This window comes from Dipodomys spectabilis, unplaced genomic scaffold, assembly GCF_019054845.1.
Source record: "Dipodomys spectabilis isolate Male_0828 unplaced genomic scaffold, ASM1905484v1 ptg000365l, whole genome shotgun sequence".
Classification (NCBI taxonomy): domain Eukaryota; kingdom Metazoa; phylum Chordata; class Mammalia; order Rodentia; family Heteromyidae; genus Dipodomys; species Dipodomys spectabilis.
Genome location: NW_024871042.1, coordinates 412589 through 440407, shown reverse-complemented (window position 1 = coordinate 440407; position 27819 = coordinate 412589). Strand labels below are relative to the sequence as shown.

General features: G+C 38.1%; 1 protein-coding gene and 1 pseudogene across 2 annotated transcripts in view; both read left to right on the top strand.

The window, feature by feature from the left end:
• Positions 1-26630, top strand: part of Sel1l2 (SEL1L2 adaptor subunit of ERAD E3 ligase) — a 46104-nt gene extending 19474 nt beyond the window's left edge. The window contains exons 8-17 of one of the 2 annotated variants that reach the window (XM_042666476.1): positions 1613-1681; positions 3315-3392; positions 8589-8651; positions 9206-9293; positions 10704-10852; positions 12035-12200; positions 12311-12385; positions 15540-15712; positions 25497-25625; positions 26220-26630. In XM_042666476.1, coding sequence (XP_042522410.1) covers positions 1613-1681; positions 3315-3392; positions 8589-8651; positions 9206-9293; positions 10704-10852; positions 12035-12200; positions 12311-12385; positions 15540-15712; positions 25497-25625; positions 26220-26339 — 1110 coding nt within the window. In that variant the 3' untranslated portion in view covers positions 26340-26630. Of the gene's footprint in view, positions 1-1612; positions 1682-3314; positions 3393-8588; positions 8652-9205; positions 9294-10703; positions 10853-12034; positions 12201-12310; positions 12386-15539; positions 15713-25496; positions 25632-26219 lie in introns of both variants that reach the window. The other variant, XM_042666474.1, reaches the window with a different exon arrangement.
• Positions 7129-7221, top strand: LOC122096174 (annotated as a pseudogene).
• Positions 26631-27819: the final 1189 nt, after the last annotated feature.

The following is a 27819-nucleotide window of genomic DNA, read 5'->3' as shown; positions in this document are numbered from 1 at the left end:
GAGAAAGAGAACTGTATATCTTAGAATTAGTGAAATATAGCACTGCATTCACATGAAAGATGGGTGGATGAATACATGCTTGATTTTTATTCTCAATAACTACAATTTGATCTGAAAGGTCCAATAAAGATGAATATCCACAAGATCAGATATTACAAAGATGGTGACATTGTGAGTATTCAAAAAAGAAAAAAAGTCCTATAAACACTCCAAAGAAAACCTGGCATAGGCTGGGAATGTGGCTTAGTGGTAGAGTGCTTGCCTAGCATGCATGAAACCTGGGGTTCAATTCCTCAGTACCATGAAAAATCCCCACGTGGTGCTGTGGCTCAAGTGGTAGAGTGCTGGCCTTGAGCAAAAGAAGCTCAGGCACAGTGCCCAGGCCCTGAGTCCCAGCCCCAGGACTGGCAAAAAAAAATTGAAAAAAAAAGAAAAAGAAAACCAGGCATAATTTCTAATTAATTTCCTGTTAATCATAATTTCTAATTTCCTGTTAATTAATACCCTTCTCTTTGGGGCATTCATTTTATCCTATCACTTACAGTCTTATAGTTATCAACATATATTCCTTTCTCTTCAGCACTATTGTCAAAGAGCAAATGTGGGAACCATCTTCTTGTTCCTCTGTGAATCATCTATAATACATCTGTAACATCTATAACATACTACCAACAAGCATAGAGCAGACTTTCAGAATAGAAAAATGAAGAATGGGAGAGATGGATAAATAGATGCATGATATAATTTGTAATTGTTCACAAGACAGCCTGACCTCAGTAACAAGGGAATGGCTTTCAAATAAGAGGGCAACATTTCAGGAATGAATTCCCATATGAAAGATCTACATACCTACATACCTTCCTTAAACTTATTTTCTCCTTGAGTGGTAAATCTTCTTCAGTCAACCTAGCTTAGAATTTAAAGAACAAAATAGTTTTGTCCTAAAGTGTAACTTTGGAGAGTGTTTCCAAGTTGTCTTCCTGGAGTTGATCCTTTTTTTATTACTCCATAGTTTCTGATGGATTTTCTAGAAGATCAGGGTGAGGTCTAGACAATGTAGCAGCAAGAGACAAAGTCAGCTCTTACATATCTCAGACTTGTTATATGACTTTGTGTTATAAGTTAGATGAAGTCAGAGGTTTTGCCCAACTCCTATTTTATTTAGAAGAAATTAAAAGTTCTCCTTCGCAGGTTTCACCAGGCAGTCAGGGTGCTTGTTCTTACCCTGTCACATAAACATTAAGACTTTGCTAACTGTAACAGTAAATACACAGTGTTAACAGAGAAGCCCACTGTTTCAAAATAATAGGCTATTTAACTCTGAAACCAAGGTTCCTCTCTCACTACAAATCCTTATGTCTATCTTGCATGTCCAACTGGTAGAAATAAGTGTTCACATTCTAAAATTGTGTGTGTGATCTGTATATATACATATACTCCCACTCTTCAGGTTTTTGGTTTAAATAGTACTTGGAATCACGCCTTGAACAAAGTAGGCATTTTGTAGATATTTTTGAATGCATATTGAAAGAATAAAGTTTGATTCAATAAGTCATTTCATAGAATTAACTTGTGACTGGCAATAATGCTATTTCTTTCTTTTTCTCTCCAGAAAGCATTATACTATTTCTTAAAGGCAGCAAAGGCTGGGAGTGCAAATGCCATGGCATTTATAGGAAAGGTACATGTTTAAGTTGATCAATACTTTTCATTTCTTAAAGACCTAATAGGCTAAGGATATAGCTCAAAGGCAGAGCTGTTTGCATAGCATATCTGAGGCCTTGAGTTCACACACACACACACACACACACACACACACACAGAGGGTGGGGGAGGAAAGGAAAGGAAGGAGAAAAAGAACGAGGGAAAAAAGAAGGAAGAGAAAGCACCTAAGAATGGTACCAGCTGATTGAATTCAGCATGTGGTATGACAGGTCCATAGGCCTGGTTCATAGTAGCAGCTCAAGAGGCATTTGGTAGAAACTGGATGGTATTCTTTTTTTGTTAGCCGTGGAGCTTGAACTTAGGGTCTAGGTACTGCTCCTGAGCTTTTTCACTCAAGGCTAGCACTCTAGCACTTTGACCATGGCACCACTTCTGGTTTTCTGGTACTTAACTAGAGATAAGAGTCTCATGGACTTTCCTGCCTGGGCTAGCATCCAACAGCAATCCTCATATCTCAGCTTCCTGAGTAGCTAGGATTATAGGCATGAGCCACTGGTGCCCAGTGAGAGTAATATTCTTGAGATGACAAGTTGGAAGAAGTCCTACATAGCATCAGACTTGATCAGAGACACAAAAGCAACCTTGTAAGCACCTCTGCGTTGTACTGATAAACTGGCAAGTTGAATTGAAACTCGTTTGTATAATTTTTTAAAAAGAAAGAAAGAAGCCAGGGGCCAGTGGCTCACACCTGTAATCCTAGCTACTCAGGAGACTGAGATCTAAGGATTATGGTTAGAAGCCAGCTCAAGCAGGAAAGTCCGTGAGAATCTTATCTCCAATTAATCACCAAAAAGCTAGTGGCCAGTCCCTGAATTCAAGCCCCAGGACCAACATGGGGAAAAAAAGATGAAAAAGAAAGAGAGAAAGACAGACAGATAGACAGACAGACAGACAGACAGATAGACAGACAGACAGACAGACAGACAGACAGAGACAGAGACAGAGACAGAGAAAATGCACCTGGCCCAGGCTCCTCTACTAGGTAAATCTATGAGCTCGTGAACCACCCCAGCTCAGACAAGGAAATCCAGGTTATTTGATCATTGAAGACTGATACAGGTCTCGGACCAACCAAGGGTCTCTTTCTTCCACTCCTGGGAAAAGAAACAGCTCTGTTCTTTCCAAGGTTTTTCTTATGCCTCCTCTAAAATAATGTCCTCTGAGGCCTTTAGAGAAAGATGCTCTCTGTCCTTCTCAGACCACTCTCTCCCCATTCCAGTGTTGCCCTTGACCCTCTGCAATCAAGTTGCCTTAGTAACCATGGGGATGAGCCCCCAGCTTTCACAGGTGCTACATCAAATAATGTAGTCACCAGAAACATGAGAAAACAAATGGGGTCCATTTCTTGGACAAGGTCATTCTGAGCTATATGAAGTAGAGGGTACCCTTAGTTTGTGGTTTTTTTTTTAATTCATTGGGTTTTATTTTTTAACTGAGGTAAAATTCACATAACTTAAAAGTATTTCAATGTATACTTAGGTGAGAATTGCTACATTCACCGTGTTTCCCACTTGTTACCTCTAGTTTTAAATTATTGTCATACCATCAAATTCTTGTGTTTACACGTCCTTTTCATTTGTTTTCTCCAGATGTATTTAGAAGGGAATGCGGCAGCACCACAAAACAATGCTACTGCCTTCAAATATTTTTCCATGGCAGCTGATAAGGTATGTCTTCACATCACTGCTCTAAATACACACAAACACACACCAATTGGTTTTTATTACATGTAACTGCTACTCAAGAATTAATTTCAATGTCCCAAGTCCAGATAGTGGGCCTGTAGGAATTTTATATCCTGGAGAAATATCCTTGAAAATGAAACACTCGGTTGGGGTGAGAGAGCTAGGACTTGCCTTCTTGATAATAAAGGATGGTGACTTATGCTGCCCTCACAGGGGCGGGCAGAAGTCCAGACAGAAGCTCAGCTGTCTTCTCTGTGCGGTAGATGAAGCCATCTAGCCTAGGAACAAAAACTAAAATAGATGAGGACAGAGGAAGGGAAAACTCAATCAATAGCCACAGTAAGCTCAGGACAAACAAAACCAAGAAATGTCAATTTTTCTCCTCTGTAGTATCCTACCCAAAAGCCAGAGCTCCTCTAGCCCAGGAAGGAAGTTGTCAAATTAGATGGTCAGGGCAAGATGATATTAAATATATATATAGATAGATATAGATATAGATTGCTGTGGAGACAGAGTTAAATTCTAGTTAAATTCTAGCTCTGCAACTTACTGTGTGACCATAGACTTAGTTGACCTTTCTGTGTTTTCACTTCTCTATTTATAAAATGGGAATGTAAGATTTACTGGATAGTGTCATGTCAGGCAGGATTTAAGGAGTTAATAAGTTCCTTATATTGTGAAATACTTAAAACTCTAAACACAGGAAGTCCTTGTATATCAGCTGTGATCATTTGAAGTCTGAGATCAGTGAGATACAGTGACTTCGAAGATTCAATTGCTTTGAGAAAGAGTCTCATGGACTTTCTTGCCCAGGCTGGCTTTGAACTGTGATCCTCAGACCTCAGCTTCCTGAATAGCTAGGATTACAGGGGTGAGCCACAGGTACCCAGCAAGAGAAGCTCCATTTTGAGATGTTAAACTGGGTGTCTTTATTAGAAAGCCGGCGACTGCAGATGGACTCCTGTCTCAAAGACCTACAACCCAAAATGTAGCTTGCACAAAGCTTTTAAAGACAAATACCCCATGTTTGGGATGGAGATCCAACCCAACAAAAGCAGACCATGTAGAGGAGTACTTGGGGGCACACAAAGCAAACCATATAGGAAAATAATCAAGGATAAGCATTCTCTATAGCAAAGCTTTCCTGGGGCCAAACATAATAACATCTGCATTTTAAAGAACAGCCTATCTCAGCTCTAGGCCTTTCAGAGCTGGGTGGAAAGCCTCTATCACCCAGCAAGACACCAAGATGGCTGTGAGAACAAGATGATATTACTTAGACCCAGTATCCTTATTTCAGTATCTGTACTAAATATATACAGATTTGCTTTGTTATTATTCCTTAAGCAAAATAGAGCAATGCTATTTATACAGCATTCATTATTATATTAGGTATTATAAGTTATCTATAGTTAGGAGGATGTACATTGATTATATGTGTATTTATGCCATTCTACATAAGAGACTGGAGTATTTTGGCACTCTACTTTGGAAATCTTGGGGCTGGTCCCCTCAAGACACCAAGGGACGACTATGACTTGTTTCCATTGTTGAAATCTTTGCCTTTTGTTCCTAAGTTCAGAGGCTGGTATCTGTCAGACAAGAGACGGTAGATTTACTCTGAAAAAAGTGTTTTTGCCAGTCTTGGGACTTGAACTCGGGGACTGGGCACTGTCTTTGAACCTCTTTGTGTTCAAGGCTAGTGCACTACTACTTGAGCCACACACCACTTTTGCATTTTTCTGAGTGGTTTATTGGAGATAAGATTTTCGTGGACTTTCGTGCCCAGTCTGGCTTTGAACCACAATCCTCAGATCTCAGCTTCCTGAGTAGTTAGGATTACAGGCATGAGCAATGGGCGCCCAGCCTACTCTGAAACTCTCATATCATAAAATACATTCTCATCCCCAACATCCATCAGTTTAATCTTGGCAAGTAGCCCTGGTAAACGTTCTATTCCCATATAGCAGGACGCATTTCGTTGCATTATAATTTTATAATGCAATGCCGACAGTAAAGATGTGTTTAAATCAAGAACATTCTTCACTGTTCTCAGTTTTTAAAAGCCTATATGCACTGCTTTAGTAGTCTATTTACAAAGGATGAGAAGCTCAGCTTGTAGCTGCTGTTCTTATGGTGTAAATTACTGAGAAAGCTAGTACTGGACTCCTCTCCCTTGTAATTTTATGAAATTGTTGCTCAGCAAGACAGTTTAACAGAGTCCCATTATATTAGAAGGACAACCAGGGAGAACAGATTGAAAAAGAGGTAACAGAATGATCTCTTATAATATGGCAAATCACACTGATCTGTCAGCCCAAGGGAATAATACCAGGAAGTTGGGTGAGTAAGTTAACTCTGCTCCCCAGCTATTTAGGAATGTGTAAGTAACAGTGATCTGAATTTGCTCCTGTTCTAAAGCTCAGTTTCCTTTCTTTATGAGAGAAATCTAAAATTTCCCTGAATGTAATTATTCTGATACATGGGTACAATCACATACTCCTTGGTCATTGCCTGGATAATTTGTTTTACTACTTTAAAAAATACTGCTTTTTCCATTTGTAAAGATATATTAGGACTAGGACATTAAGCTATAGATTTTACAATCCCTTTGTCTTATTGACTCATAAACATGTAATTTGGCAGTGAGTCTATAGTGTACCATGCTGGACCATACACTCTGTTTCTCTATATCAGACTGAACAAGTCAGGCCAATCCCCCCATCTTTGCACTTTTGTCAAAGCCACTCTTCCCAGAGTCCCCCATTCCAAGGCCTACTTATCTCCAAAGCCAAGTACAGTACTCTTTCTCTCCCCATTCCTCTTGGCTTAAAATTTCTTCCTTCCTTATATTCTCTCTCTACTCAGGGGAATCTGCAGTTTTCTACTTCTAGTTTCTCTCCTACTGTCTGGAGGTCATAAGGAGGACAAGCTCCTAGTCCATAACCAGGAAGGTACATTAAATATTTGTGAAACAAATGATCATCTGCCCCCTAGCTTCATGTCAGTTAACTTGATTGAGAGCATTCAGCCTTAATGTGGAAATTATAACATGAGAACATGGCAACATGCATGTTTTTTGTTTGTTTTGTTGTGTGTGTGTGTGTGCACGCACGCGCTGGGGATTGAAACAAGGTCTAGATGTTGTTCCTGAGCTTTTTTTTGCTCAAGACTAGTGCCCTTCCACTTGAGCCACAGCTCCAATCCCAGCTTTTTTGGTGCTTAATTAGAGATAAGTCTCATAGACTTTCCTGCATGGGCTGGCTTTGAATCACTTTTCTCAGATCTCAGGCTCCTAAGTAGCTAGGATTACACATGTGAGCCACAGGAACCCAGCCTTGCAACTTACATGTTATTAAAAGTGTTTTAAAAATCAGTAAACTTTGAAAGAAGGAGTGATATTGCCCACAAAAGAAATGTACTCATTACCTCACTTATGAAATGGTCATCTCTGTGTATATCACCTTAATAATAACAAAAAATTAGGAAAAGAAAAGAAAGAAGAAATAAAACAGTAAACTTGAGGTTGGATGTATGGCTCAGGTGGTAGAACACTAGCCAATGAGCAAAAGCATCAGATACCAAGTTCAAGTCCCAGTCTCAGACAAAAAAAAAAATCAGTAAACTTTACACCAGAATTTGAACATTAAGCTCCTTTTTTATTTCCTTTGTTTGCTTGTTACATGTATTAATAGCACAAGAGGGCTTCTTTATTCTTATCATTTTGTGGTTCCTAAGTGTAATGGTTGGGTTTTCACACTACTGTATGAGATGAGCCTCCCTTAAACCTTGCAGCTCATGACAACTGATGGGAGTGGTGGGGGAGGGGGCAGAGGAGGAAAGAATATAGACATTTAGCTTTTCTTGGAAAAGAGCAAGTGCTGACCACATAGGATAGCCCTCCTTGTGGCAAAAACTGTGGGGAGCAAAGTAGCTGAGTAGCTGCTGCTGTCTTTAGACTGAAAAGATAGGCTCTATTTTGTCTTACCTCCTTTCCTTTCCCCATCATCTGCTTAATGTACTCCATAGCTTATTAGTGTAGTACCTGGAGACACCTGGGTTGGTCACCGAAATTCTGAACATGGTACTTTTAGACTAAAACAGCTAATGAGCCTCTGGCTTTTCAGAGAAGAAAAGCAATTTGTCACAGCTATTGCAACATTCTCCTCACCTTTCTTCCTTCCCTCCTCTCCAAGATCACAAAGAAATGCCATAAATCTATCAAATAAACCTGATAAAAGAAAGCTAAGTGACCAAGACTTGGCTTTTCACAGTCTCCAGAGGGAAAATTACTTGAGAGAGATGGAAAGAAAAGAGTTGTCTAGCTAGGAAGTCACTTACAAGATTCACTCTTCATCCAGGATTGATATGCTAAAATTAATATATTTGAGCATATGCTAATTAAGCATTATCGTCTAGTACTACATAGACTAAATATTCACTTCTTAGAGTATTGAGAATATATTCAGAAAACAAATGATAATTACTTAGCCACATGATAAGAAAACTTTGGTGATATTATAGGTGGTCAAAACTGAATAAAGAAACATTCCAAGAATGCTTTATTATCTATAGTGGCTGGGTTGAGATTCAGAGTCCCTGAAATGTCATTTGGCCATTTATGTCATTTACCTCCTTGACTAAAGTAGGTAGGAACTGTCTAGATAGACTTTCCCCCACTGATAAACTGATTTGTCCTTTTGAAACCAAGCTTAAATGTTACCCTCCTGCTAAGAGTTCTTTTCAGCTCCCTACTCTCAACCACACAGTTCAGTGTCTCTCTTGTAGATATCCACAACTAACCACATTTAACATGACAAAGAAATGTGACCCACACATTTGAAATGGCTCAGGGCCCACTGGCCTATAAACTTTTCGCAATCATACTTCATTCACCCCAGTACCACTCTTAGAATCACACCCAAAGCAAGTATTAAATAAGTAGTAAGAAATGGAGTAAACATTTGACTTTCATTTCCCTCTTTCATATTTAAGGGAGGTTATAAAGATAGTAAAGGACAAGTTAGATAGGTCAGAATAACCTTCCGACTGCTTGATTAACATGTCTTCATTAATCTCTTGCTGGGTGCATTTCAAATATACTGAATAATTTTGTGGTGATTTTCCTTATCATGAATTTTCTCTGAAATTTTACTTGGATTTTAAAAATTCTTCTAGGGCAATGCAATTGGTCTTTATGGCCTTGGTCTCCTTCACTTTCATGGAAAAGGTATCCCTGTGGTAAGTTAAAAAATTTTACTATCCTTTCAACATATTTCTAGTAATTTATAAGGTAAATTTTATCATGCATTAACTTATAGGAATTAGTCTCTATTGCCTGCTTGGCTACATTATTAGATTTGGTAATAGAGAATAAAATAATTTAGTAAAATCTTCATTAAAGAGACAAAGAATCACAAGCCTTGTGACAAGAATAGAAACCCTAATTGTATTTCGGAATCATAGATTCTACATAGCTTTCAAAATATCAGTTCCTTGAGGACTTTATTGAGAGAAAAATTTATCTTCTTAGCTTAGTTTGTCTTTTAAGTGACCTTCTCTTAATATCTAACAAAATTTGCTATCAATGTGGAAGATATATAATTTATAGTGGATGTGAGTTAACTAATTTTAATAGACTCTAATGTAATAATGAAACAAAATATATTTTATTTCTGATGCTATTTTAATTAGCCTATGAGGCACTGGTTTTATTCTCCTTAAAAAGTGAAAGATAATTGTTACCATGGAGTTGTACATATAGCTTTGAATAATAGAATGTAATTATCTTTCAGAATTATGCCGAAGCACTTAAATACTTTCAGAAAGCTGCAGAGAAAGGATGGCCTAATGCACAGTTCCAGTTAGGCTTCATGTACTACTGTAGGTACTATAAATATTACTGCTTTATTTAGACTTACATATGCATTATTAAATCTGCTACTTTTATATCACAAATAAAAGGGTTGAGGTGAGTGCTTGAGCATTCATGCAGCAAGTTGAGGAAGGTTTGAGGAAGACTTGAGGAAAGGGTATCAATTGGGGGAGGGGGAAAGCACAAAGTCAAAAGCTCATCAGTGACAAGGTTAAGTTTGAGATGATATCCAATGTGGTATCACACACATACCTACAAGTAACCATGAACCTCACAAAAAAAGGTCAATGTTGGAGAGAAGGACATAGGAGTCATCAACATCAATGTGAGTTAAGAGTAACTGAAATTGTGAAAGGAAGGAAATGTGTATGAGAGAAAGGAAAGATGAGCTATGACCAGAAATGTGGTAATCTGTTGAAAGGATAGGTCTTAGCAAAAATGAGCTCCCTTCCCATAGCTTAGTCCACTTCTTCCCTTCTCCACATCTTAGCATGCTCCCTTCCTAGGCAACACTAGGCCCATGTAGTAAAGGCAGTAAATAATCCAACTCCCTTTACCTTGGGATGGCACTTCTCTGGGGCAGCTACCACCATATAAGGCAACAAGAGCCCCTTAGAGTGACCTTCAGGTCCAGGCAGCTGCAGGGACCCCTTATTTACTATTTAGATAGCAGCTATAAATCCTAGTGCATCCACACCAGGGTCTCCACTTCCTAGCCCCTCCTAATAGGTTCTTTAGGTCACCTCAGACAATAGCCAGTGCTTCTTCCCACTTCTCCCTTGTGAGAAGGAGTCTTGCCGGCCCCTTTCCCAGTAATAAACTTTCCTTTGTTCTCTGTACCTGTTGTTCTCCGTACCTGGATGTCTGCGTGATTTTCTGGCAAAGTCTATTTAATCTTTCAATAGGCCAAGGAGGAAGTACTCACCAAGAGGTAAGAAAAGGCATGGTCATACATAGGAACAGAGTATAGAATTCTAGAAGGGAATTAAAAGAACAAAAAGAGTGTGGAGACCTCCAGAAAGACTCAATGAACGAACAGCACTTTAGTGAAATGCAATGAAAAGCCTAGTTTTAACAACAACAACAACAAAATAAGAAGAAAAACTGAGCATGCTTGGGATATATCAATGTGACAATGTTGGTAAAAGTATTGGACTGGCTGGAATGGAAGCCAGATGGCAGTGGATGAGGTTGTAAACTGAAAGCAAGAAAGTAGATAAGATAAATGGTTCTACTTTATTAGTTGCCCAAATGAGCATCCATATTTTTGTTCTCATAGTAGCCTTGAAGCATGATATTTGATTGTTTTTCTTTTCCTATCCTATTTAAGATAGCAGGCATCACTATGACCATTATATCCATAGAGTATAATATCCACTAATGAAACAAATGTGGCTCATAAATATTTTCATTTTCAGCTGGCTCTGGAGTGTGGAAGGATTATAAACTGGCCTTCAAATATTTTTACTTGGCCTCTCAGAGTGGGCAGCCTCTTGCCATTTATTACCTGGCGGAGATGTATGCCACAGGAACGGGAGTGTTGAGATCATGCAGAACTGCTGTGGAGGTAAATGCTGGACTGCTTTGAGAGCTCTTTCCATTTGTCCCACACAGGAGGTGATACTGTCCTTACTGTGTTGGTGCCTTTGATTTTTCTGGCTATTACCTTTTTTCTTCCAGTTGACAGCATAAACACCAACATATTCCATAGAAGAAAAATAGTGATGTGACTTGGATTAGGAACAGGAGGAAAGAGAAATGATCCCTCCTCTGCTGCATTGAGCTTTTTATCCCATTCAGAGCTTGCCTCATAATTCAGTGAAGGAGCTCTGTTTCAGTCTTCAATCACATCACCAGGGCAATTTGGCACTTTTAGTTGGATTAGGAGTTGCTACTTGGGAAACGAATGGCTTGATTTAGCCTAGAAAATGTGGCCCATTTCTTTCCAGAAAGCAGGGTCCTTAGGGTTGTTTTTTTTTTTAATGATTTGGATGACAATTGATAGTGTATTCTTTCAGCATAAGCCAGTAGTATACTTTTCAAAAGAATGCTTTTGGGACCTTAATGCCCTTCATTGATTTATGAAATGTGTCCCCTCTGCTACACCAATATAAATACTTCCAAGCTGCAGTCCCTCTGAAGCTCATTTTAAAAGCTGCCAGCTAATAATCTATCTTTAGATTTGTTCCTTTGCCAACTTCCTAATGAATTATGTATGGCTAACCTCTTTTGGTTACATAAAGGCTATTCAGCTAAGTTGACATTTGTCCCCATAGAACTCTGCATACCTCCCTTGCGATTATGTCACCTTTTCCCTTAGGCACTATCTTCCCTTCTTCTGTCCTTTCCACATCAGCCATAGCCTTGTAATTTGCCCACACAGCACAGCAATGCCAAGATAAGCCCTGTAAAACAAGAACAACAACAATAACAAACACAATCCTTACATTCTTGTCAAGAAAAATCTCCAAGCCAGGAAAGGTTATTATACAAATTTTAAATCCCCCTGAAGAAATTCTGCTGAAGACAAAGAAAATTTTTAATTAAAAAGGAAAAATACAATTGAAATCTTTGTGCCTAGGAAAAGTATTAACTCTTTACCCCCAGATAATTTGTAAAGAGCATGCATTAAATTTAAAATTCTTGTCTGACTAGCCTGGAGATGCTTCAGAATGATTTCATCCATCATTTGCCTGGGATTAAGTATCTTGACTAACTTAGTGTGCTTGATTTCTCTTCCATTATACAGCTTTATAAAGGTGTCTGTGAACTAGGCCACTGGGCTGAAAAATTCCTGACAGCTTACTTTGCCTATAAGGATGGTGATATAGATTCTTCTCTTGTTCAGTATGCAATGCTTGCAGAAATGGGGTATGAAGTAGCTCAGAGCAATTCAGCATTCATTTTGGAATCTAGTAAGATAAGTTAAAATTCTCTGCAATTCCCCAATCATACAGATGCATATAATGACTTTACTATAAAGGCACGTTTAGCCTTCTTAATGGAATGTTTCCTTGTTTTTCAGAAAAGGCAAACATTCTTGAGAAAGAGAAGATGTATCCAATGGCACTTCTCTTATGGAATCGAGCTGCTGTTCAAGGTATAAAACCTAGATTAAAAATAAACACAAACCTGCTCCCTGACTAATCACTTAATCTGGTTCAGCTATGTTCTTGGGCGTATAGGTATAAAGGTACAGAATATCAGGTAGGTGGCACTTCAAACCATATTGATGTTAGGGGTCATTTCCATAATCATTATTCTCAAAGTCCCTTGGTTTTGCAAATCTTAGGAAATTTTCTATGGCTCAGTCTCCATGGCACCAGAGCTGTTGTTTAAAACATGATAATTTTACACAAGAAAACAATTTTCTTAGTCTGGCTTCAGTCACTCATTTGCTGAGTTGTTTATGGAATTAATCATTGACATGACCTATGTCTCTGAGTTTATGGGCAAAATTAGTTATGTATCTAAGACTTCATTGATTTCTCTTTGAAAAATATTATATTGATGATTACAACAAAGTTCAGATCTTTACTATAGCCATTAACACGTTAGAATTAAAACAATTCAAAGTAAAGATGAATGGCAAGATCCTTTCCCTTGCCTGGAGTTCTCATGTCATTCCTGTGCATTGACTTCAGATGTGGTAAAGAATATAAAATAGTGTTACCAGGAATAGCATTGACAGGTGGCATTTATATTACTATGCTTCTCCCAAATTTCCCCCTAAAATTACAGTATTAAGAGCAGGGAGATGTTGCAAAGCTGTCAGAATTGGCTTTTGGATATGTGAGGAGCTCGCGTAATAAGAGCAATTTTACTTCCAATTACGTTTTATAAAAATCATGCAATGGCCAAATCATCCTTTTAAACAGGAAGTGAATAGGATAAAAATGATTTTCAACCTATGCTAATATGAGGCAGAGGAAAAAGCCACAGTGGTGCCTTCTCAGATCCAGCTGAGCTGATAAAGCAGCAGCAAGCCATCACTGCAATTTTAGTGAGAAATTCTGTTTTCTAAAATGCAATGACGACTTTATTTGGAATGAGAAAAACAACACCAGCAATCTCTCAGCCATGGCAAATCAGCTCAGTTGCGACGAATGCGTGTTTATTTCAAACTAGGAAATGGTGTGGAAATTGGATCAAGGAAAAAAGAGAAATTGAAAATGAGAAAAAATGAATATTAAACAGAATTCCCTCAATCTAAAAAAAAAAGTCACTGTGCTAAAAATAATTATGTGTCACAAGAGAGGTTGGGTATAAGTGTCTCCAAAGATATGGCTGCTTAGTAGATCTTTTGGGGTCAGGAAACCTAATAATGGAATTTTCCAGCTAGTCACTCACTATTGGTCTCTTTTAGCAGTTGCTTCATGTGAAGAGGGTGTTGATCTATCAGTACGCAGTATCTGTCTTGTAACTGTGAAATTAAAGTAGGAGTCCTTCTACTGTCAACCAATCCCCACACAGCCTGTCAGGTTTAGTTCCCCTCCTTAGAGTTGAACTGAATCTTCTAAAAACCAGCTTGTTCACTGCCCTCTATTCTCAAAGACTTCAGGAATCCTATATTCGGCTTGTAAAGCTCGAAAATGCACGGAAGTGCCCTGTTCTTGTAGAGTTATGACTCCTTGAGTCAAAGAAGGATGGGTTTAGGTAAAATTAGAGATGCAGTGTGTTTCTCGTTAAGGCTTTATGGATCTCTAGTCTCTCCCGGCCTCTGCAGAACCCTCTCTTGGGGTCAGTTCTCCAGGACCTCATCCATGTAAGAATGTTATAAAATTAGCTCTATTCATGTAACACTGTAGGGCAATGACATTACCTTTCTTAGAGGAATCTTCATTTTGATAGGGAATTCTACAAGGTGAAAATAACTCTATTATGCAAAGGAATATATTCCAAAGGATTTTAGGCACCACTAGGTTAAATGGGGTGAAAGTTTGGGAACTAGTCCTATATCACTAATGACACATCCAGACTGCCCATACTCAGTACTTCCTCTTTTCCAAAGACTCCTAGACTGTGGATTGGTTACAGCTAAGGCTGGATGTCTTAGATGAGTTATCTTTCATCTTTTTAACATCTATCTATCTATCTATCTATCTATCTATCTATCTATCTATCTATCTATCTATCTATCTATCTATCTTAGTACTGGGGTTTGAATTCAAGGTTATGCAAGCACTCTACCACCTGAACCACACCACCAGCCCTTTCTGGTTTGGTCATTTTTTAGTTAAGTTCTTATGCTTTTGGCTGGAGTTTGGTCTAAAGATTTAACCCTCCTGCCTCTGCCTCCTGTGTAGCTGGGATTACAGGCATGAGCCACCACACCAAGCACACTCAATCTTTCTTTCACAAACAAAAACCTGGGCCTCCCTTCCTCTTAGAAGTCATCTCTAAGAGAAAGGTGACTTTCAGTCAAAAGGCTGAGACCAAAAGTGAGAAATAAAGCTCTGGAGATAGTGAGTGCACAACATACTTTTAAAAAGGTTGAGTGTGAATAGCTAATGGGGTTGATTTGGGACAGAAGATGCTGGTGATGTAGAAGAGTAGAGCTGCAATAATGAGTCTTAAGAATGGGAGGAAAGGAAATCAGTCTCCAGGAGTGATATGAATTTAAGGCTGGGCATTGGTGGATCACACATCTAATCCTAACTACTCAGGAGGCTGAGATCTGAGGATCATGGTCCAAGGCAAACACAGGCAATAAAGTCTGTAAGACTCTTATTTCCAATTAACCACTAGAAAACCAGAAGTGGCACTGTGGTAGAGCACTAGCCTTGAGCTAGGGACAGCACCTACGCCCTGAGTTCAAGCCCCATAACTGACAACAAAAGAAATGAATTTAAAAGGTAAAATTGTATAATTATTCATATATAAACTTCAGAATGTGTGTAATTATATATATATATAATTTTTAATTATATTTTTATTATCTTTAAGTAGCTGTATGAAGTTACCATTTAACAAATTAATTTATAAATACAATGCATCTTGATGATGCCACCCCTTTCTTCAATCTCCTCATCCCTCCCAACCCCACCACTCCCATCAACTTTCTTCGTTTCATAGGATGTACATTGAACATTATGACTGCATTCTCCGCCTTCCTTTCTTCACTTGTTTACTCTCTTCCTTTTCCTCCACTCCCTCCACTTTTCTTTGTCTTTTTTTACAGACCATTAGACTGAATCACTTAGATATGAATCACTTGAGTTACAATTCTTCTTCTCTTTCTAATATTTCTCCAGGAAATGCATTTGCTAGAGTAAAAATTGGAGATTACCATTACTATGGCTATGGGACTAAGAAAGACTATCAAACAGCAGCTACACATTACAGCATTGCAGCTGACAAATATCACAGTGCACAAGCCATGTTCAATCTGGCATATATGTATGAACACGGCTTAGGTATTGCAAAGGTAAGCACATTGGTTTAAGTCTAGACATTATAGCTGTATGGGAAGAGAAAATCCATAAATATTTTGAGTCTCATTAATGTCATCAGTGTACAGGAAGGAAGGAGAAGATTCAGTATTTGCTGAGTCTCATGTCAATATATATTATTAATACTATTTTTCCACTATGAATCCTATGAATGTCATAGCATTTTCTCGATTTACATCAAGGATATGAATAATAAATAGAAGAAATCTCATCTAGTCCAATTGGAGTCATAAGTTCCTACTATTCCCAGAGCATACCTTTTTCCACAGGCCTCACTTCTATTCCTCTCCTCCTACAGACCTTTTTTCCATTGACATTTCCACTGACTTCCAAGTCCTCAGTAACAAAGGACAAAGTGGAATAAGGGCAGTGCTAGAAACTGAATACTATTTCAGAAATGTCTTTTTTTTTTGTGGGGGTGGGGGGGTCCGGTCGTGGGGCCTGAACTCTGGGCCTGGGCGCTGTCCCTCAGCTCTTCAGCTCAAGGCTAGCGCTCTACCACTTGAGCCACAGCGCCACTTCCGTTTTTTTTTCTTTTTGCTTATGTGGTGCTGAAGTATTGAACCCAGGGCCTCATGCATGCAAGGCAAGCGCTCTACCACTGAGCCACCTTCCCAGCCCTCAGAAATGTCTTATAGAGCAACTAGCATTTCCATAACAGGGTACAGTATTCTAGGAAGGTCCAAGAGAAGAGATGCATATTTGTTAATGAAAGAGCACTAACACTACCAGATGCTATTGGGGAAATCCCCTAGTCAGTGAGTCTAGTTAACCAGAGGATGGTACTGGGGTCTGACAGGGTGAACAAGTTGTGTTAAATGTCAATGATGATAATAATTGGGCCAGGTGTATTATGTGCACTATGTCTTTTAAATCCCATAGTCAGTTGGTAAAGCTCTATAATTGTCCTAAATGTATGAATCAATGTATACATCATTTGGCTAAGATTACAGAGCTCATATGTGGAAGGGTCTAAGTTTTAACCCAGGCCTGTCTGATCCTCAGAAATATTAGGGGAAAAATGAGCCCTAGATTGATTTATTCTTAATGCACAAGCATGTATTTTTCTTTGGTGTTTATATTCCTAAATGCACTTCTAGAATCAAATACTGTGGAGAATATTGGGTTTTTTCTGTTCTTGTTTTCTTTCCAGTTGTGCTAGTAGTAATTTAAGAATTATTGGTAGGGAATTTCCTCTCTGAGAGCTGCAAAAACAGTGTGCACAGGCAGCCAAAGGCAGCTTCTTCAGGTGCCAATTATCCAGATCCCCAATGTCTTGTTCTCCCCTGCAGCCCGCCTTTTGGACAAATACTATTCAACAGCCTTGGCACCCTAGGCAATAGAAAGAATATCAAATCCAAATCAGTCTATTTCCCCCCTTCCTAGCAGTGGTAAGCTACCTGTGTTTATAAAAATGGAAGGAGAGCAGACTGGACCAAGTAGCTAAATTGGATGATCTGTTGGATGTTACTTAGCAACTCTCCACCTCCCACTGTCACCATATCAGTAAAACAGAACTAATGATACCCGGCCTGGCCTTCACTTTGAAGATAAAATGAATGAATAAGACTTTGTGAAAGAACTTTGTAGTCAAATGTGGGGAATCACTGGAATATAGATCAGAAGGAAATCCTGAGCAACTGCTAAGGAAGAGGCTTCTATAAGATTAAAGCTTTTATTCACAATTCCTCATGTAAAACATAATAACCCAAGATGAATTTTGTTTATGAGAAGCAAGCAAATGCCCCACTCCAATTATTAAATTCATGTTGGCTCTCCCACCCTGTGTGATTTGAAAAGGACTCAAGTCTTCTGACAGCCACATCCTCACTACAGGAAGACCCTATTGGCCTTGAATCCTCGGGGACATCCTGTCAGGACACAGGAACTATAAACAGAGCAGAGATACTGCCTGCTAGCCCTGCTGGCCAGTCATGTCAGAGGCTTTGGTTTTCCTTCTTAGTCACCATGAATCTCTCTGCTAGTCACTGTCTTTACAATGTCAAACAGTACTATCGAAACAGCCAGGCCAGACATTCAGGAAAATACTTTGAAGTTTCTCTCTGACCACTTCCTATTCTTTTCTGTCAGGGTTCTTGTTAAATTATGAATAGTTCACTTTGATCAGTCTATCTTAGTTGAGGTCTGACTTTTTTTCCTTCATCCCCTTTTTTTCTTTACTTTTTGATTTAGCTAATGAAAAACCACTATCCTTAATCTTAGTCATTAGAAAAATAAGGGTCCAGAGGCAAAGTTTATTAATCGTGTCATCGCATAGTCACATTAACTAGGAAATTCAAGAAAATAAAAATCTTGCCAATTAAAATCCCAAAACTTACTGCAATAAAAGTAGAAGGGGTTGGGAGAAGAAGCCACCCAAGCTCTTCTCATCATGTAATTATTTCTTCAGAAAGGCACTTCATAATTGTTCTTATTCATCCTCATATAAACCAGTGAAAAAGATGAACATAATATTATTGGAGTTTCTCTGAGAACCAAATAAGACTGTTATGTTTTATAAACCCTGTATTTAAGACCTCTAGGGAGGACAGTGAGGTATAAATCAACTCTTGGAAAATCAAGGTGAATATATGGGTCATTTTTGTTCTCATCTGTCTTTAGGAAAGGAACGTGGGATTATAGTGATACAGACGAGTTATTCTCAAAGCTTCCCTAACCACTAGCTCAGCTTGGTGAATTGCTTGACCTAAATGGATTGAGGGCTGACCAAGAATTGTTTGTAAGAACACAAAATACTACCTGGAGAAGTGAGAAGTCGTGCTAGTTTAAAAATAGATGAATTCAGCTCACAAATTTTTCTGAAATTCTTACTCGATTTATATTTGATTTGGAATTACTTCAGAAATGTGGCCATGAACAATCCCTATTGTTCATCCCTCTTAGTCATTCTTTCTGTCTCTACCCTGAATTTCTGCTTACTTACACTTGTTGTAACTACTTTGAGTCTCCCATTCTAATGTTGTATTTTAAAACCAGTGACTGAAATGGCTCTACTCACCACTAATTTTAATCCCCAAAGATTAGTGATTTGTAATTACTGATGTGTAGTTATTAATTTGTAATCCCTAATCCTAGGATAGTTGCTAAGACTACATTTCTCAGCACCTTTTGCATCTATGTGACTAGTTCTCAGCAATGGCACAGATATAAAAGAGAGCATTTGTAGATAAAGATAGCTAAGAATTAGATAGGCATTACCTCTAGTCTCTTTCCCCTTCCATTGACTCAATGCAGCAGAAGGCACAAAGGTCCTAAGGAAGTGCAGTCACATGTGGAAGAAGCTTAAGACCCTCAGATGTATGGGAGGAAAAGTCACTACCCACCAGAACATCCAGATTAGAATGCAGAATGAGGGAAAAACAGATGTTTGTGGTGGTAGACTACTGAAGTCTGGGGGTATGTGACATGTGTTAGCATGATCTTTATTTTTAAAATATTATCAATTGATTAACAAAATTTATCTAATTAAGTTCTATCATGTTATTGTTGATAAAGTTTAACTCTGGTGCTGTTACTCCTTTATCTTACCTCCTTTTCAAAAAAAAGAAGGAAAGTGGAAGGAGAAAAGAAAAAATTACTCATAAAACACCAACAAGCAAACACATAAAATAATTTTGTTTTCTATTGCCTAATAAAATCCTGACTTCAGACTCTAAATTCAAAATTTACCTTGACTTAACCCATCTTCATAATGATGGCTTAATGAACCACTTTCTCTTAAATTATTCTAGACTACATATTCCTTCCCCTACAGAGGCCTTGGGCTGAGTTCTTTTGATATTTATTTGTATTACCCCTTTTACTGAAATGATCTTCTCCCATATTTTTCCCACTGACATTCTTCTTTTTTGGGGGGAAGGGTCTGGTTGTGGGGCCTGAACTCTGGGCCTGGGAACTGTCCCTGAGCTCTTCAGCTCAAGACTAGTGCTCTACCACTTGAGCCACAGTGCCAATTCCGGCTTTTTTCTTTTTGCTTATGTGGTGCTAAGGAATTGAACCCAGGGCCTCAGGCATGCAAGGCAAGTGCTCTACCACTGAGCCACCTTCCCAGCCCCTGACTAACATTCTTCAAAGAACAATGACATTAACTTTTCAATGAACCCCCAGAATTAAAGATATATACACTTCTACACTATCATGGTATAAGGTTCTGATTTTTCACCCATTCATTTATTCATTTGAACATTTATCAAGTGCTTGTTTTGGGTCAGGAAACATTGTACTCTTGTTTCTGGGAACATGGACAGAACAGATAGTGTTCCAATGATTTATAATAGCCTATGGAAGAAATATACCAATAGTTATAGGTAAAAATTAAGTGTGTACACACACATACTCACACACACATATACACCCCTGAAAAGAATAAAAAGCAAAGTACTAAACATGTTATGGAAAGAAAAATTAATTTCATGGAGGGGGAGACAATTAGGATACTTATATTCTGTTCCAAAATATAGAATGTGGAGTATGAGAAACACGTAGTAGCCATTTTTAAAGGGAAGAAAGCATGTATGCTTGAAGATAATGGCAACTGGCCTAAAGTAAGACAAAAAGAGAGAAATTATCATTTGGAGATAAATATCATTATGTATATATCATCAGTCTATAAGTATGTAGACTATATTATATACAGAGACTATATAGACTTAGTCTATATATATATATATAGTCTATATATACAGTCTATATTATATAGACTATATATAGACTATATGACTATATGTATATATGACTATATATAACTAGTCATATATATATAACTATATATAGTCATATAGCCTATATATTATATATAATCTGTATATGTAGTCTTTCTCTCTCTATATAAAACTTATAAAATTTATAAAACCCTTAGATATTCCCCAGTAGAAGATATGTTATAATGGATTATTATACAGTGGTGTGTATCTGCTACTAGTGCATGAGTAGGTTAAAAGCAGACATGGAATTGAATTCTAACTCAGCACCTAAATGCCATAAGAATTTAAGTAACTTACCCTCTCTGTGCCTCTTCAAACACAGTTAATGCAACCTGCCCTACAGACTTATCGTGATGATTAAATGCTATTGGCGACTGGCACACATTAAATATTTAATGCAAAGATATATCAAAATATTATTTAAACCATGGCCTGGTGCTCATGTCTGTATCCCTAGATACTCAGGAGGCTGAGACCTGAGGATTGTGGTTCAATGCCAGCCTGGACAGAAAAGCCCATGAGACTTTTTTTTTAAGTTTGAAAATACTGTACAGAGGGGTTACAATTACATGGGCAAGATAATGAGTACATTTCTTATCAAGCATTGTTGCCTCCTCCTTTGTTTCCCCTTTCCATCCCTTCCCATAACTCCCCCCCCAGACCTCCCCGCAAAGTTGTAAAGTTCATTTTTCAACATAACGATTTGTACATCTCATTGTTGCAATGGGTCCACCTGTATCCCTATTTAAACGATTTGTTTTTTCCCTCCCCCTCCACAAATTATACAGACATCAAATACAGTGAAAGCCAGGGGTTATACTGTGGGGGAGGGACATACAAAGCAACAAAGAAATCATTTTATAAATATGTTAGAAACAATCGCATGAAAGCAAAAACATTTGAATACTTATCTTGGGGTTCATTTCACCTAACATCAACTTACCTGACCTTTTCTGCTTGCTCAGACATATACTAGTTATTGCAAATAAGGGAAACTATGGGACCTATGTTTCTTTGGGCCTGGCTTACTTCACTTCATATAATTTTTTCTAAGTCTTTCAATTTCCTAACAAATGGAGCAATGTCATTCTTTCTGATGGAGGCATAGAATTCCATTGTTTATATATACCACATTTTCATGATCCATTCATCTACTCAGGGGCATCTAGGTTGGTTCTATATCTTAGCTATGGTAAATAATGCTGCAATAAACATAGTTGTGCTGGTAGCTTTAGTATGGTCTTGTTTGTGATCATTTGAGTAAATGCCCAAAAGTGGGATTGCTGGGTCATAAGGGAGTTCTATGTGGAGTATTTTGAGGAACCTCCATACTACTTTCCAAAGTGGTTGAACAAGTTTACACTCCCACCAACAATGCAGTAAGGTTCCCTTCTGTCCACATCCCCTCCAGCATCTGTTGTTATTAAGAGTTTTTGATTATAGCCATTCTGAGTGGGGTGAAGTGGTATCTCAATGTCGTTTTGATTTGCATTTCTTTCATGGCTAGAGAGGATGAGCATTTCTTCATGTGTCTATTGGCCATCCTTCTTTCCTCTTCAGAGAAGTTTCTCTTTAAGTCTTTAGCCCACTTATTTATTGGGCAGTTGTTTCTTTGAGGATTTGTTGTTGGGGGATTTAATTTTTTGAGTTCCAGGTATATTTTAGATATGAGACCCTTGTCCATTGTATGGATAGTGAAGATCTTCTTGCAATCTGTGGGCTTTCTATTGATCTTGCTAGCTATGTCCTTTGCCATGCAGAAGCTCTGCATCTTCATGCAATCCCATTTGTCCTACCTTTCTTCCCATGAGACTTTTATCTCCAACTAACCCTAAGAAAATTGGAAGTGGCACTGGGGCTCAAAGTGAAAGAGGGCTAGCCTTGAGCAAAAGAGCTCAGGGACAGTGCCCAGGCACTGAGTTCAAGCTCCACAATTGACAAAATAAACAAGTAAATAATAAATAAATATATATATATATTATTCAATAAGACTACCTTAGCACATATTTTGTTTTAAAATGTGTTGTCAGGTTAAAATAAAAAAGCAGACAACAAAACATTATGTAAGGTGAAAAAAATTCCCTAAATTAAGAATGTATAATGAACATATACAAAAGCTAGAACAATGTGTTAATTTCGGCAGTTATTTCTCTATAGTGAGAATACCAGTGGCTTTATTTCCTCAGTTATTCAGTTCTATAATTTCAAATTTTCTTCTAATTTACATAGGGCATATTCAATATAAGACCATAAAATTTCATTATTTTAAGAATTACTTTTCCATTTGCACATCTGTCTCACTTCAAGAAATTTTTTACGACACTCAAACATCTGGGACTGTAAAACACTTGCATGGTGTAATCAAACAGTTCCGAATCTTTTAATTAGTCTGAGGGTTGATTTATACAGACCCCTCTTATCACTGAATTTAGCTAATATACCATAGAAAAGTTAAACATAAGGATTATACTATGAAATGGGCTTCTCATTTACTGTGGCCTGGCCATCTTTAATGAACAGTACTTATCAAGAAGACATCTGTTGTTTGAAAGATTTTGGCCAAATTTTTTGGTGTTAGTTATTTTTCAGGTATGGCCTTTTGTTTTTTTTTGGGGGGTGAGTTTTAGACGATGGTTCTTCTATGTATACCTCCTGCATGGCTGGGCTCACAGGATTTCACTATCATTCTCAGATATTTTTGTTGAGATGGTGGAGTCTCAAACCACAATCATCCTAATCTCTACTTTCAGAGTAGCTGGAATTACAGGTGTAAACCATTTTACCCAGCTTGATTTAAACTTTTTACTAAGTAAGATCAAAGCATGAGTGATCTTTTCTAAAGTTTGGCAATAAACTGATCTAATTAGGCAGAAGTGTTTGAAATTTGTCTGGAAATTTTTAAAGATTTTTCACATTTTACTCTACTCCAACATTTGAGGCCCATAGAGTAGAGGGCAAGCTCATTCCACTTTGGTAGTACTTCTTGTTTTTTTTTTCTATTACCTAGTAATAGAACTAGCCACACTTGTGCCAAGGAGTAACCTCAGAATGACTAATTTAAGAAAGAATGACTGAGATATTGACAAAGCTAACTTACCCTACATGACCCATTTGAGTCAAGCTGCCTTTCCCATGAGGGGCTACACAGCTGTTACAATCAGCGGAGTGTTACCATAAGACAACCCACAGAATATGTTAGAATGAAGAGGTTTTTGGTGTTTTGTTTTGTTTTTTTGGGTCCGGTCGTGCGGCCAGAACTCTGGGCCTGGGTGCTGTCCCTCAGCTCTTCGGCTCAAGGGTAGCACTCTACCACTTAAGCCATAGCACCACTTTCGGCTTTTTTTTTCTGCTTATGTGGTGCTGAGGAATCGAACCCAGGGCCTCATGCATGCAAAGCAAGCGCTCTACCACTGAGCCACCTTCTCAGCCCCTAGAATTAAGAGTTTTTAACATTGATTTTTTTCTGTTGCCAGGAATATTTGTTCCAAATAGTCTCCTAAATTTTAAGCAAAGGCATTTCTCTTTCTCCAACAAATCTATTTACCAGACTTCAAAGCTATGGAAATTTTTAAGAAATGACAGAACACACGCTGACAGAAGACACTACTCAAGAAACAGGTTTTGCATAGGCCTCGAGGACTCACAACTGTTAAGGCCTAGGTGATGATGCAGACAGAAAATAACGTATTTGGATGGCAGTTCACGAAACATTTCTCCTCTTCCCTTTCTTTTGAAGTAATTCATGGCACTCAAGCAAAACACTTTCAGAACACCTCAACCTTTACAAGTAAAACACCTTAGCCTTTTCACCACTGTTTGACAGAGCAAAATAAAGCAAGTACAATAAGCCATACAAAGTGAAAATAAAGTATTTCTCTCGGCCATTATCTAATGTTATCAAAAGCAAGTCCCTGACAATATAGTATTATGTTATTTGGGGAATCAAATTCCAAGCCAAGAGCCAAAAGATTATATTCTCTCATCTTTTTTTTTCTTTTTTTATAATTTTTATTGAGATTAAGTGATTTCATAAAATTCACAAATTTCTCAGTATTGTGAGATAGTGATACTCACAAACACATTTTAGCCTTCACAAGGCAAATTCTCATTATCATAGTCTATAATGTTTATGACAGATATTCTTTTTTATATATTCTCTCATTCTATAAAATATTCCTGAAGCCCTATTACATAGTAGGAACTTCATGAAATACTGGGAAAAAATAATACAAGACCTTGTCTTCAAGGACTTAGAGACAAATTAATAACTTCAGGTAAGATAAATATGATGGTGATCATTATACACAATAAATTATCATCCTTTTACTTACATTTGTGTTTGTTTTAGGAAACCGCTCTTAGTATCTAGTGATCTCTAACCCTTTCATTGAATTCACAAGTATAAAGAGCTGGTCTAGGATATCCAAGAAAGCTTTTAAAGGCTTGTCCTAGTTTCTTTGTAAAATAAATTTAATTGCTTAAAACAACATATAATTTATTACTTCATGGTTTCTGTGCATCAAAAGTCTTGGTGGTTTGACTGGGTCCTCTGTATAGGGTCTCACATGACAAAAATCAAGGTCGCATTCTTCACTAGAGGCTCTGGGAAGAATCTGCTCTCAAGCTCATTCAGGTGGTTGGCTGAATTGAAGTTGTATGATCAAGGATTCTGTTTCCTTGCTAGCTGTTTGAATTTCTTCTCATTTTTCCCTTGTGGCAGCTTCCAGCAATGGTGAGTTGAGAGTCTCTGGTTTTCTTCTTTCTTTGTTCTAGAGATAATTCTGTTTAAAGGTTCATACAATGATATGGGGTCCACCTGGATGATGTAGGATAATCTATTTTAAGATCTATATTCTTAATTACATTTGTAAAAGCCCCTTGACTTATGATATACCTGCAGGTTCTACAGATGAAAGCATAGACATCTGTAGGGGACCACTCTGCCAAATATAAACTATAGAATTTCTAACAATGGCTTCTGTTTATCTGTCAAGAACCTGTAGCTAATGAGGATGGGCTGTTGTTCTATTTCTAGGACATCCACTTGGCCAGGAGATTGTATGACATGGCTGCTCAAACAAGTCCAGATGCTCACATACCTGTGTTCTTTGCCCTTATGAAACTGGAAACAATGCATTTGCTCCGAGACATCCTGTTTTTTAACGTAAGTGTGTTTCAAATAGGCCCTGAGGTTCTGAAATTCCAATAAGCAATTCTTAGGGACAAAATGATGAGGCCCATCATAAGAGTATTTTTTGGATAGCTTTCCCTTGACAAGTAGCATTCAGACTTATATTTACCATGCAGAACAGCTTTACTTGTTATATTGAGTATGTGTTGGCACTTTGTAGTACACCCAATGAATTCATTTGGTAGATATTTTTTTCAGCACAAACTATGTTCAAAGCCTTAAGTGAAATAACATGTGCTATATATATTGTTCAAAACACAGCTATTGCCATCAAAAATCTCAGACTGGTAAGCAGATGGTAGGTAGCAAATGGTACCACAAAGAGCTACAATTTGAAAAGAATTTGAAATTAAATTTTATAAATCTTGGAGGATATTCCAATGGTAGCTGGCTGAGCCCTCTCTAAGAGCTGGAAGCCAGAAAAGACTGTCTCTTCTAAGACTGCAGGAAGCAAAGGGGAATTGATGAGATCTGCGAGAGGTGGGAGGTGGATAAGAAGGAGATGATGGATCTGAATACAGTGGTAATTTAGGACTTTTTTTTAACCTAAATGTCACTTGTCAACAGTTTACAATGAGATGGAAATGGATGAAATTGGACAACACCGTTGGACCATACTGGGATTTATTTGTGATTGGCCTACTTGTTGCCACACTGATTTTCTTGCTTAGAAATCACTATAGGTAGGCTCTGGATGATCCAAAAACATGCTCATGAGTTCATGCTAAGCTATCTTCAAAAATAAAGAATTTCCTCAACCAAATCAAGAACCTGCTTGCTGATTTTTCACACAGTCCTGTCACAGGAAGTACACAAAGCTAGAGAAACAACTTCAAAGACTTGTTGTAGTAGTGGTGCATTCCTATAATCTCAGCTATGGTCGGTGAAGGAGAATATAGGATTATTGTCCAAGGCTAGCCTAGGCAAAATGCCCAAGATGCTATGTCAAGAAAACTAAAAAGAAGGGATAAGGGTATGGCCAAGTGGTAGAATGCTTATCTAGTAAGCATAAGGCCTTGAGTGCAAGCTCCAGTAGTGTCCCCTGGTCCCCCCCTCCAAAAAAAAAAAAAAACAGAGAAAAACAACTTTATATTTCTTGCTTAGTTGAGGGAAACATGTGGGAGAAGGTGTGAACTGGTTACCTAAGATGTGGGTACAAACTTGTCATCTTGGCGACCTAGTCAGGACTTGGAGATAAAGAACACTATTTCCATATTATACAAGGTGGCATCCTCAGAAAAGTGCCCTCTCCTTTCAAGAGAGCAGCTGGGTTTCTTGTCTCCTACAGATATACCAAGGTTTCAAGGAGTGAGTTTGGAGAAGGTAGGAATATAGATACCTCAGAAGTTATTAAGACAAAGGTTTCAGACCTTGCACAAATAGACCTTCAGCAATGATCCTGTGAGCCAATGAAATGCAAATGAACAAACAGCACCTTATAACAAGCAGTGCCTAGAAAAGAAGGAGTTGGAGCCATTGAGGCAAAGTGAAAACGTCAGATTCTATGGCCAGGCTTGGGGGGAAAAGTACAATGGGTGGGTAAGGAGAGTGTAAGAGGCTGTGACTTGTGAAGGTTAGGCTTAAATCCCAGCACCCCAACTTTCTAGCTATTAGACCTCTCTAGTCTCAAGTTTCTGACCTGCCACATGCGAAGAATAATACCTATTTTAGAAAGCAAGTCCTGACATCTAGAAGAAGACTCTTAAATTGTTGCTTTGACTATCTTTTAAAAACTCAGTGGCTCAAGTCTATAATCCTGGCTACTTGGAGGTGCAGATCAGATATAGATCAGAGCTTGAGATCATCCCAGGTATAAAAGTTCACGAGAGCCCATCTTAACCAATGACACATGTGCAAGCCCTTTATCCCGATGTATAAGGGAAGCACAATGATCAGGTGCACTAATGAAGGGACACACAAACAGGAGGGCTGCAGGCTAAACCAGCCAGCTCATAAAGCAAGGTTTTATTCTGAAAATAACCAAAGGAAAAAAGTGAGACTGGTAGGATGGTTCAACTGGTAGAGCACCTGCTTAAGGCCTTTGAATTCAAACCTCAGTACTACAGAAAAGAAAAATAAATTTAAAAAGTCAGAAATCAATCTATGTCCTGTATCTATTCTCTAGCCAAAACGTGGAATGCTTTGATAGCAAAGCAATTCTCTTTGC